Raw genomic sequence first — 12,258 nt, forward strand, 5'->3', positions numbered from 1 at the left:
AATAACTGCATCTGAATGCTCCAGTGGGTGGTAGAAAGCCATGGGAAGTTGTGCAGGCCCAGAGCTGGACACATGGAATGGTCCTGGTGGGGCTCACTGAGAAAGGGCCTCCCAGGGTGCCAGGGTGAGCTCCATGCCAGAAGGGCACCTGCAGACCCCACATCGATGTTCCCACTCCCATAAAGCAGAGCCTGTGGCTGGAGGCCCTTGGAGCTTTCACAAACAGGATGGAGAGTCCAAGTGTGAAAGCCAAGCTCCAGCCTGAGGCACCAGCAGACCTTCCACACCTTCCTCATGGTGCCCTGCCCCTCAGCTGGGCCTGGTCTGTGCTCCCCAGGCAAGGCAGGAGCTGACAGAGACAGGGAAGCAGCCAGGCTTGTCCAGAGCCTGGCATGGGACAGGGACCTGTCACACACCCATGTCTGACACGGCTCCTAAGGAATTCAGTGTAAAACTGCATCCTCTGCTCCCTCCTCGCACATGGGAAGCTGGGAGACAACATGGAGATCAGACTACTGAGTCAAGATGCTGCTCTTGGAAAAAGGCCACAGAACAAGAAAATTCACAAACTGAGCAATCAGGTCACCAGGACACTTGAAAAAGTAGGTAAGGTCAAGAATACCAAGTCCTCAGTTCAGTTTTTAATTAAAGCAGAAAGAAAGTGGAGATGTAATGGACTACTCAGAAACAATCCCACAAAACACGGGTTGTGGCAGCAGTCACCTGGCTACAGGCAGAGCATGACCACAGAGCTCAGGGAAGTCTAAAGCTCAGCCCGGGTGAGCTTGGTGTGAGTTTGCCTCCCAGTTCTGCCCCTGCACAGTAACTCCCGAGCTCCTCACTGGTGTCCCCACACAGCGTTTCAGTCTGGCTGTTCAGAGGTTCAGCCAAGTTCCTTTCCATCTCAGAGTAATTTGAAAACTATAGATATATTGTTTAGTTCTTAAAATATTTCATAATAATGATAATTTTGGTATCAGAGAAGGATCCCAGGGCAAAGAGGTCTCAAGGAGCTCATAGTAAAGTCAGAGAAGGCTCTGAGAGCAGCCACTGCTGCTGTCAGGGGAACCTGACAGAGATTCCAGCCCCAGAGAGTCCAGCTCTCTCCTATGGAACAGCTGGATACTGGCAGAGTTCCAAGGGAATGATTACAAGAAGCAGCCAGGCCCACAGGCTGTCCCTGGAGAGCCCCAGACTGGGACAGACAGACCTGGACACGCTCCTGCCCTCACCCCAGTACAGCCACTCCTGGTCCCTTCCAACACGGCCTCACTCTGCCCGCACCAGGAGGGGCTCAGGAGCCTTCCCTAAGCTGTTCCTGCTGCCCAGGATGGGATTTCCCGGGAGCAGGGAGTGGCTCCAGCCAGAACGGGGATGTTCACTTACGCTGCGGCGGCTGAGAATCAAAAGGCATCATCATCTTGGGCCTCATGCCCCTCCGTCCCGCCAGCGTGGACATGCTGTCCTCTGACTCGTGTCCTGAGGGGAAACAGCCATGTTATCCCTCTGCAGGCAGGCCCCTGTGCAACCACAGCAGCGTTCCAACACTCCTCCCTTTGTTCCTGTTCCCAGGCAGGTCTGCAGCCACCAGTGATACAAACAGCCCCTTACCCCTGTGCTGGAAGGTGGGAGGAGGACAGTGAGGGTGCGGGCTTTTGGGCACTGGAGAAACTCTCCAGGCCCCAGTGCAAACTTCTGGCAGTGGTTCAGCTCTGGGCTGAAAGGTCAGACACAACTCCAGTGGTTTAATATGAAGTGAGATGATCTTCCCGTTACTAATCACTATTTACCAAGAGAAAGTAATGATTTAACTCTTGGATGCTCCATTTCCTCACTAAAACACGTGATCCAACCTCTTCAGAGTCTTAGAAACCAGGAACAAACCCAATTCACTACTTGGAAAACAAGAACAAAAAAGAGTAACTAAATCATCTCTCAATAAAGTGATTTCATCAGCCACAGTGAAATGCATTTCACTGCTCATGGCCGCTCACCTCTGTAGGAATTCCGCCGCTGATGGATATTGCTGTCCATGGAATTATCCACCGGGGTGATGTCCTGGGAGTTGCGAGGGATCGGGGTGTCTGTCATGATGGGATTGGGATCTGGGGATTTATCAATGGGTTTGAGCTCCAGCCTCTCATGATGGATCCAAAGGTCGGGAGGTTTGACATCTTTGGAGTTCCCCTTGTACTTGTGGGAGCCATTGACGGATTTGCAGGCGGCTCGTTTCCTGGAAGGAAAGCAAAGGAGATGTTCTCCACTTGTTGGAAAAGCAACTTTTCCCTGGGATTTCCCTCAGATCTTGCTGGGCACAAGTTTCCCACTGGGCAGGGAGCTCTGAATGTTGCACATGAGCCCCACAGACACCTCAAAGCACATCCTGAACTCTCGAATCTGTCTCCGATGGTACCCCACGTGCAGCCCTGGCTCTGCAGCCCAGCCTCATTAACAATAATTAAGTTTGCAGAAACTCTGATTATTAAGGGAATATTCCAAAGCTGTGCCCATATCCTGGGCTCACCAAGCTCCAGCAGCAGCTGCAGGAGGAGGTGCAGACAGCCAGTTATCCCAAGAGGGTGGGAACACAGGATTAATGACAGGAACGCTGCTTCCAGCCCCACTCAGGCTGGACACATCCCACTGGGGAGGTTCCCATCGTGCTGAGCAGCAGCAGCAAACCATGGTGAGGCAGAGATTTGGGATGGCAGAATTTTGGGAAAGCAAAATGCAGGTTCCAGCACTGCTGCCACACTGACTCCTCACTTTGGGCCATGGCAGAGCTGGAGGAAGGGTCCCTCTGGGAGCAGACTTCCTGGGAATGGCTCAGACATGGATAAATGTCACTGACAGAGCCTCTGGCAGGGGTGACTCCCACATCCTGCTCCCACTGGAGCTGAGGAGTGACAGGGATCAGATATTCCCTGGCCAAGGGCACTCAGAAATTGCGATTTCCCAGGGTTACTTCTGCTCTGAAGATAAAACACATCTCCTGGCACTGGCTCATCCCTGCTGCCCTCTCCCGAGCACAGCCCCAGCTGCCAGGCGTGCCAGGGCCAGCTCCTCCATCCCTGTTCCCTCTCCTGCAGCTCTGCAGGATGGTCCTGCTGCAGAGCAAGTGCAGATTACCCAAGCCTGGCTTTTCATCACTTCCTTAGAAGTCTGTTCTGCCTAACAGCATCTTTTCAAACTTCAAATACAGCTCTGCTCTTTCAAAGAACACACAGAGAGGCCCTGCAGGGGCTGTAAGTGGGAGCATCACTGCTGCAGCATTAAGGCAGATGCTCTAAGGAGGGAAGAATTCAGACACAAACACCGGGATTTTGGAGCACTTTTCTAAGGAATCCAGCACCACATTCAGATTCCACTCCAGTGAACCTGCTAAAAACTGGGTATTGTCAAGCACAGCTTGTGCACTGAGCCCACACATGCGGGAGTGAGGAGCTGCCTGAGCTCTCGAGCTCTCCCACCTCCCAACACATGGACTGGCTCCAGTTTGGAAACTTTCAAACGACAATTTCTCCTTGAAGGGGGCTCAAGTGCAGGCCCACCTGGAAGCACTGCCCCGGTTCGTGTGTGAACTCCGATGGTTTGGAGCTCTGGGACATTGACAGAAAACCAGAGCAGCAGCAGCACCTGCAGGCTGCAGGACTTACAAGGAATGCACTCTAAAGCATCCTAAAGAATTAAACAACAGGATTCCCTAAGCCAGGCAGGGCCCGGCCCCCCAGCCCCGTTACTTTTTCTGGTGGGACGTGGTGCGGCGCGTGCAGAAGACGGCGACGATGACGACGATGACGATGGTGATGACGCCCACGGACACGATGATCACCAGCAGCATGTTGCTGTCCAGGGGGGACGTGGGGCTGCCATGGGGACTGTTACTGCCTGCCAGGGTCGGGAGGGGAGGAAAGGCTCATTTATTACACAGGAAAAGCAAGCAGTGCTCACCAAAGACAGCCAGCATGCTGCAGATCAGCAGGAGGGGAGGGATCTCAGGAGAAGTGTTCCATTTCTTTGGCATTTGCCAACTGTTTCTATTCCATTGTTCCATCTGGAAGTTGATTTGTAGATCCGTTTCCTACTAAGTCTATCAAAATCTAAGTGCAGCTTACTCAATTACCACACTCACTGTAAGCAGAGTCAGCCTGGGATCCTGCTAAACCTGCAGCACCACAGGCTCCCCTTGGAGCCAACAACCACTGGGATTGGATCAGGAGCCTGCTGGGGTCACCTGGCTCCAAAGGAAACCCTTTATCCAACACTAGGGAGCATTCCCTGAGGACAGGGCATCCCAACACACAGCACTGACCAGGAAAAGGAGCAGAGGAGTCTTTTCCTTCCTCATCTGCTCCTACAGAATTGACTTCCCACTCCAGCAGCCATTTCACACCAGGCTGGGAGCAGCTCTGGGTATGGAAATGCCACAGGAGTTCCCAGCTGCAGCAGGGACACCACGGCAGGAGTGTGGCAGGATTTCCTGAGTGGAACAGGGATCATCCCACAGAGCAGAAGCTCTGGAACTGCTGCTGGAGTATTCCCTGGCTGACACCAAACTGGAACCAAACTGGGCCATGGAGAAGCTTTGCCCCACACTCACCTCCCAGCGGGGGTTTGTAGTCTGGGCCCAAGTCCATGGGGCGACTCCCCTTCCCGGCAGATCCCGAGGCTGGAAAGGTTGGACACAGTGGAATTTTACACACACAGACACAATTCAGCATCTCTGAGTCCTCCTTTAGAACATCCCCAAGCCCCCAGGAGCAGATTTTCCCTCCTTTTCTGTCCCTACACCACAGTCTGGCTTTGCACAGCACCCATTTCTCCAAGGAAAGAGCCATTTCTCCAAAGGAGCTCTTTAATAGTTTCCCAGTTATTATTTTGCTAATTAAGCTCAGGAGCCTCTCCTAATTTCCTTTTAAAAATGATAATAAAGCCCATTTGAAGTAAGGCACAGGCCCATGTTGAGGCAAATGGCTTTGCCACACTTACACTGACAGTTCATCACCCCGGAACAGGAATTATCCGGGTGTCTTTTCCTAACACCCAACTCCAGCAGCTGCGGGAGCCTGGAAATGGCTGGAGGATCCCAAGCACAGTAAATGTAACATTAAGGCCCTGCCTAGCCATAAAAACCCGCTTTCAGCTCCTCCCCATTCTCTCCTGCGCACCACAAGTGCCAACAAAGCACCACAAAAATGGTTTTGATGAAACCTGAGAAACCATCAGTTAGTTACATCCAAACCTGGTCCTTCCACTCTGTGTTTTCATTAAAAGGCACTAATGCAAAATTAATGACAAAACACTGGAGCAGGGGAAACATTCAGCAACGGTGCAAAGAACAATATTCCTCTGGTTACAGAACCCAGAATATTTGGCACATTTTCACACCGTTCTACTAAAAAACCCCTCCAAAAGCTCAGGCAGTGTGGCAGTTTCAGAGTCAGGAGAAGGATTTTTTCAGTTAACAATGCCCTTTAATCAGGTAGTACTAAGTGTTAAAGGATGTGTAACAAATGGAAACTGAAGCTCAAGCGAGAGCCTGTGAATTGGTCCCTGAAATAAAGCAAAATGGCAAAGCCGGGCAGGGACAGGGACAGGGGCAGGGGCAGGGGCAGGGGCAGGGGCTGAACCTGGGGAGGGGAACAAGGAGAACGTTCTGTGTGTGCAGAGAGCAGCTGGAGCCTGCAGTGATGGAAAGGAAGCACTGCAGGACAATGGGACATGGAAAGGACCCAGGGACCTGCCAGGATGGAGGGGACACGGCCCCAGCATTCCCTTTTTGGGGACCAATAATCCTGCAGCAGCAGAGACAGACTGGAACAGCATCAAACAGTTTGTGTTTCATGTATCTGTGTCTGTCTGGCCTGGAAAGCCGCCCTGGAAAGGTGAGAACCCCCAGCCAGAGTCTCTGAACCCCTGAGCCTGGCGCTGAGGAGCTGCTCCAGACAGAGGAGCTGTGGGAAAAGGGGTACATGAAGAACCAGCAATATTTTAGGAGGGCAATCAGACACCCTGAGCATTTCTAGTGGAGCAGCTGCAGCCCTAACGCAGGTGAGGTGATGGAAAAGGGGATGGAGAGGAGATGGCACGCACTTTACATCCACCCTTCTGTTTCATGGAAAACAGGTATTTTCAAAAAGCTAAATGTCAGCCCATACACGTGGCTGGTAACAGTAACTATGCAGATATATAATGAGAGATCTATAAAATATACTGGGTTTAGGCCTCCAGGAAACGTCTGGCAGAGTGCTGTGCAATGCTTTGTTAAAACAGCACCATAAAAAACCCATGTGGCACCTATTAACAAAATTAACAACAAATTAACTGATAAGAATGAGAATTATTCACGAGGAATGTTTCCAATGAGTTCTGCAAGGACCTGTGCTTGGCCAAGTGTAGCTCAATATCCTGAACAACATCATGAAAGAGAAGGGAATAACTGCCCTGAGGTCAGCAGGGGACATAAAATCAGGGGTAGGCAAGAGAGAGACAATGCACAATGATCCTCATGGAACCCGGGTCCTCCCTGACAAATTCAGGATGAAATTTAGGTACCCAGCCAAGGTGTTTCTCAGGATCCAACTCCTAAACCCACAGATCAACAGTTTAAACCTTTAAATAAATTCCAGGGAGCCCCATCTCTTACTCACTGCGACCTATTTTCAGGAACAGTTTAAGACAGCATTTGCTGGAATTGTTTTCCATTCAGCCTGTGAACCTCCACGTTACAATCTATCCAGACAGAACATTTGCACTGTGGGTGACTTCAGGATGGGTTTACTTGATCAGAGACCTTAATCTCTGCCTTAGGACAAGGCCAGTGCAACCACCTGAGAGCAACAGGCCCCGAGCTCTGACCAAGCTCTCTGCTCCAGAAGGGGGTGGGAAAACAGAATCGTGTGCCGAGTTCAGAAGGAAAACATTGAAGCAGGAAAAGAGAGAAAAGGACAGAACCATTCAGATCCCATTCAGTTTTGCTCCCAGCTCCCAGTAACTTTCTGGCTCTTTCCTGCAGGTCCCAGTCTGGCAGCTCAGTGATGCTGTCACAGGGCAGCTCCTCAGCTCCTCTCCTGCACTTCCTCTGCCTTCCCCTTTCCCACATTTCAGCTACTGCCACGATTTCAACTTTGCCAGTGTCCTTACAGGAATTCTCAAACAAAACCCTTGGCTTTGAAGACTTATAAATAATAGGAAGTGATAAAAACTGATCATTACTAGGAGAACGTGCTACTTTAGGATGGGACAGTGGCTGAAATGGGGTTGGAATGGGGAGAAACAGAAAGCAGCAACTTTCACCTAAACCCTGTAACCTTCTCCGATTCCCTCCCGCTGCAGACACTGGAGCATCTGCTTCCCATACCTCAGCCCCACCTCCAGGACACCAGGATGGGGATCAACTTACTCCCTGACTGCCCCTGCTACCAGCATTACCTGGCACAGAGTAAAAGCACATTTAATAAATTGCTCCAAGAACCAGGCTGAGGAGCCAAGAGAGGAGCAGCTCCCTCAGAGCCCCTTTAGGATCTCTTTAATTGCATGTCTAAGCTGTTTGCCAATGGCCTTTTTAACTCATCCCTTCAGATTAATTCTCCCCTTTTTATGGGGCTTGTAGGTTATTTGGAAGAAAGCAAGAAGAGCCCTGGGACATCCACCTTCTAATTCGATGTAGGAAGCTCAGAGCTCCCATTTTTCAAGCAAACATTTTAAAACCTTAAGGCTTTTAGGAGCCAGTGCTGGGCTCCTCAGGAGAGTCTGGGCTCCAAATGAGCTGACACGCAGAATCTCTCCTGCACAGAGCTTTCCAGGGCTTCCCTGCCTTTATTATGGAATGAATCCTCACAAGCAGCACTTGTGCTAACCAGAATCCCTTTGATCTTCCACCCCCTCGTACGTAGGCAGGGCTGGATGGGCATCACTGGCTCCAAAGCCATTCCCACAGAAAGATTCAGCGCTGGCACAACCCCCACGGCCCTTCCTGGGACACCTCCACAGAGAGCCCTTTCCATCCTACCACCCAGGCCCAGGACTCCCAGCTCTCCCCTGGCAGCACAGCAGGAGCTCGCCCGCTCCCAGTTGGAGCAGCAGGACCCTGTTGCACTGAGAAAATGTCACAGCACATGGACAGCAAAGCAGAACGGTGAGGGATGGAGACAGAGAAATGTGGCTGTTCATTTACCTTGATCATTGGGCATTTTATCTGAGGACTCAGCTTAGTGGGGCAAGCACAGGGAGGAAAAAACAAGAGACACATCACAAGGCTTGAAGGAGTGAGACAGAATTCCAAGTTTCCCACAGCACAGGGTACAGCTCTTGATTCTCAGCACTAAAGCTCATGTGGAGAAGTGTCCAAGGCCAGGCTGGACAGGGCTTGGAGCAACCTGGGCTGGTGCAGGTGTCCCTGCCCATGGATGGGCTGTAAGGTCCCTCCCAACCCAATTCTATGATAAGATTCTATGACAATAAACTCGTAACTTTGTTTTCCCAAGCTCTCTCACATTTTACTCTTTACTATGTGCCCATCAGCATCAGCTCCTGAGTTAGGGGCCTGTTGCACCATCTCGTTCCCAGGCACACAGGACCTGGCCTTTCACCGCAGCCACCCCGGGTTTGTAACACCTGAGCGGCCCAAAGGCCCCTCAGGCACTGTGGAACAGCCAGTGAACCCAAGAGCTGAGCTCCAGCCACAGGGATCCATTCCACACAAGCCAAGCCCATGGAAAATGTCCCTCCACAGCCCCTGCCTTTCCCAGGAGCACAGCCCATGCTCCTCATCCCCACTGCCCCGCGGGGCCGCAGGGCCAGGGTACCTTTGGGGGTGCGGAACTGCACGGCCTCGGACATGGGCCCCATCCCCTTGGAGTTGCGGGCCTGGATCTTGAAGAAGTAGGGGGTGTCCAGGGTGAGCTCCTGGATCTGGTGCGTGAGCCTGTTGCCCACCACGGGCTCGATGACCCAGTCGTGGATCTCGGCGTTGACGTCCGTGCTGTAGTAGATGATGTACCCTGGGCAGGGGAAGGGGACAGTTCCAGGCACGCAGGGACAGCGAGCCACAGCACCCCATGGGAAATGTTCTGCTTGCCAGGGAAACCACCAGGGACTTCCCGAGTGTGCTCTGACTTTGGCAAACACTGAAACCATGTTCGAGTATCAGCCAGCCCTCCCATCTTCCCTTTGAACTGCTCAAAATAGATGGTAAGAGAAAAAAGCCACTTAAAATATCAAGGGTATTTCTGTTCCCTGAGCATGGACAAATTCCTATTTCCATCCCTTTACCTATTTATAGAACAAATAAAGTAAAATAAAATAAAGCTGCCATTATCAAAACATCCTCAAAGAATTAATATGATATTATTTAAATTACGTTAAAACAATAAAACGTTCTTGTGCACAGCTAAACAACTGGTGTTTATAATGATTTCATTATTTTTCAGTGTATTTACAAAGGCAACAAGAATCTGAAGAGAATTGAGGCTGCCCTGCACATCCCAGAAAAAAAGGCATGGGAAGAGTTTATGATTTGTTATTAAAATACACTGAAATCACAGATCACTACGCAGTAAAACCTTTATAACTTTTTTAGATAAGAAACATAGATTAGCATAAAATAAATACTTGAACCTCTATATATTTATATACACATAGAAATAAATACCTGAATCTATATTTAATATACATATTGTATATAATAATGCACATGATATATTTTTATATATTGTTTATATATTTGTATCATTATTTATATTTATATCTAGGTTCAAGTATTTATTTTACATGTAACATATATGGAAATATAGATTTTTAAATAACTATATATCTTTTATGTATATATGTTATGTATCTATATATCTGTAATATTTATACAGATAGATATGAAATGATGCCAAAAGCAATATAACAGTCTAGAGGCACAAGTACTGAATTAACTTCGGAGTGTCCTAATTAGTCAGCAGCTCTAACGATGCCCAAGCGTGTGGGACCCAGGCTGGCCCAGCTCAGCATTCCATGCCCATCCCATCCCCAGCCAGGGAGACTGGAGCTGGAAAGCTGAGCATTCCATGGACGGGGGGGCATGGAATGACATCACCACTCGGAATTCTGGCATCACCGACAGCACAGAGTGAGTTAATGAGGAACTAATTAGTGCCGGGCGCTCGGCTGGAAGGGGCTGTTCCCACCAGAGGGCACTCGGGCCCCACATCCCAAAAACTGCTTGGGCCCTGGGAAAGGGGAGCTGGGGATGGGCACTGGGGATGGGCACTGGGAATGGGCACTGGGGATGGGCACTGGGAAAGGGGAGCTGGGGATGGGCACTGGGGAAGGGGAGCTGGGGATGGGCACTGGGAAAGGGGAGCTGGGAAAGGGGAGCTGGAGATGGGCACTGGGGATGGGCACTGGGGAAGGGGAGCTGGTTCCTGCTACACTCAGGCTTAGCCCTGAATTACCATTTTAGTTTATTTTTAAGCTGTTAACTGCAGCTTATGCAAAAGCTGATAAATACTGAACAGTTCTGTTCCAAGGGTTTCCTTCCCTGCAAGAGGGTTTTGGAGCTGGACAATGGGACAATTTTGCCAGCCCTGTGCAGGTAAATGCTGCTCTCTGTAGTTGCCTCCCCTCCCTCGGCTGTGCCCCAGTGTGAGACATTTGTGCCCCTCACTGGCAGCCAAATCCCTCCACCAAAGGCTCCTGTGTCTCCAGTCAACCCTCCCTTCCCACGGGGAGGAAATGTTTTGCTGCCTTTTCCCAGTGATTTAATCAGTTTTAGTCTCCTGTCCGGAGCCTGGGCTCCAGTCCTGCCCCATCAGGTGGTGGCCCAGGTTTGATTCTGCACCGTGGTTAATTCTGAGCTCAGACCCAAAACCAGACACTGCAAACAACATGCTATTAAAATCTCATTTCAGCTTTAAACAAACTAAAATTGAAATGGATTATTTCAGAAAGCCCTTCCAAATGGGAATCTAAACAGAAATTATAGAAGGGAATCAGTAATTATTACTTTCTGAAAAGTCATTTATCCTACGTGGCAGTGATGCAGTTAAAGGCAAATAACAGTTCACTCCTAATGGTTCTGTCAGGGGAATAAGAAACTGCCCTAAAATCTGTTCTGTGACACAAAAATGCCACAAAGATGTCAAAGAGCACTGGGATGGCTTCTCCTAAATAAACCTCTGACAGGCCAAGGCACTGGGGACAATTGCTGGAGACCTGCTACTAGAACAGCACAAGCAAAGGTTATGGAGATATTTAAACTTTCAACTGGATTTCTGATTCCACTTCCATTTCCCACCGCAGTTCGTTTAGACTGGAATGCATTCTGATGAGGAACAGAAGTAAATAAGGCATGGGAGCTACTGCAGAGATTGGCAGAGCAGCCGTGGGCAGCCCCAGAGCCGGGTCCCTCGTGCCCCACCTGTGATTTTGCCGTTGGCCTCGGAGGGCGGCTGCCAGTTGACGATGATGGTGCGGGGTTTGCCCTCCTTGCTCACCACGGTCACGTCCTTGGGGGGCGAGGTTGGCACTGGAACACAAACCCAGAGTGTCAGCAATGGCTGCCCTGGCACACTGGAGGAACACCCACCTCAGGGCCCTGGATTCTCATCTGATGTGGAACACAATTAGATCTGGGTTATCTATCCTCTTTCATAAATCCCCCCCTCCTGTGGTGTCTCAGTGATTTGCCCCCTCACTGGCCAATGCCATCCAGTGTCAGCACCTCCTTCCCATATGGAGTTCCCCCTTCCCAGAGCACTTCTGACACCAGATGTGATCCATGACTGAGCGTCCTCAAAAGCCCGGGCAACCACCTGGGGCCAGGGACTTCTCACCTGAGTTTCTTCAGTCATCAGAAAAATCACAGAAACTTGTGAAAGATACATTTCTGTAGGCAGGCATCTGAAATACATCCCTTTTCCAGGTTTATGCTGGGACTGAGACCCAGCAGTGCCCAATTGCACTTAAATCCCAATCAGCAAAGTAAATCCACCAGCACCTTAGAATTATACCAGCCTGGAATGGTTTGGGTGGGAAGGGACCTTAAATAGCCCATCCCATTCCACCCCCTGCCACGGGCAGGGACACCTTTCACTGTCCCAGGGTGCTCAGGGCCCCGTCCAGCCTGGCCTGGGGCACTGCCAGGGATCCAGGGGCAGCCACAGCTGCTCTGGGGAACAATCTCTGGGCAAACCTGTAATGGCTGATGGACCTTCTGAAGAGTGATTTGTAATTTGGAAGGAATCTGCACCACAGAGGTGTTCCAAGTGC

At 50.4% G+C, this 12,258-nt stretch overlaps 1 protein-coding gene across 9 annotated transcripts in view; it reads right to left on the reverse strand.

Moving 5' to 3' along the window:
- Positions 1 to 12,258, reverse strand: part of NEO1 (neogenin 1) — a 175,134-nt gene that overhangs the window by 10,838 nt on the left and 152,038 nt on the right. For 5 of the 9 annotated variants that reach the window (XM_032123276.1, XM_032123275.1, XM_032123273.1 and 2 more), the window contains exons 19-25: positions 11,408 to 11,515; positions 8,808 to 9,002; positions 8,177 to 8,209; positions 4,601 to 4,669; positions 3,741 to 3,888; positions 1,995 to 2,233; positions 1,387 to 1,479 (exon numbers count right to left, since the gene is read on the reverse strand). In XM_032123276.1, the coding sequence (XP_031979167.1) occupies positions 1,387 to 1,479; positions 1,995 to 2,233; positions 3,741 to 3,888; positions 4,601 to 4,669; positions 8,177 to 8,209; positions 8,808 to 9,002; positions 11,408 to 11,515 (885 nt within the window). The remainder of the gene's footprint in view (positions 1 to 1,386; positions 1,480 to 1,994; positions 2,234 to 3,740; positions 3,889 to 4,600; positions 4,670 to 8,176; positions 8,210 to 8,807; positions 9,003 to 11,407; positions 11,516 to 12,258) is intronic. The other 4 variants (XM_032123274.1, XM_032123278.1, XM_032123277.1 and 1 more) reach the window with 2 other exon arrangements.

Source organism: Corvus moneduloides, chromosome 13, assembly GCF_009650955.1.
Source record: "Corvus moneduloides isolate bCorMon1 chromosome 13, bCorMon1.pri, whole genome shotgun sequence".
In the NCBI taxonomy this organism is placed as follows: domain Eukaryota; kingdom Metazoa; phylum Chordata; class Aves; order Passeriformes; family Corvidae; genus Corvus; species Corvus moneduloides.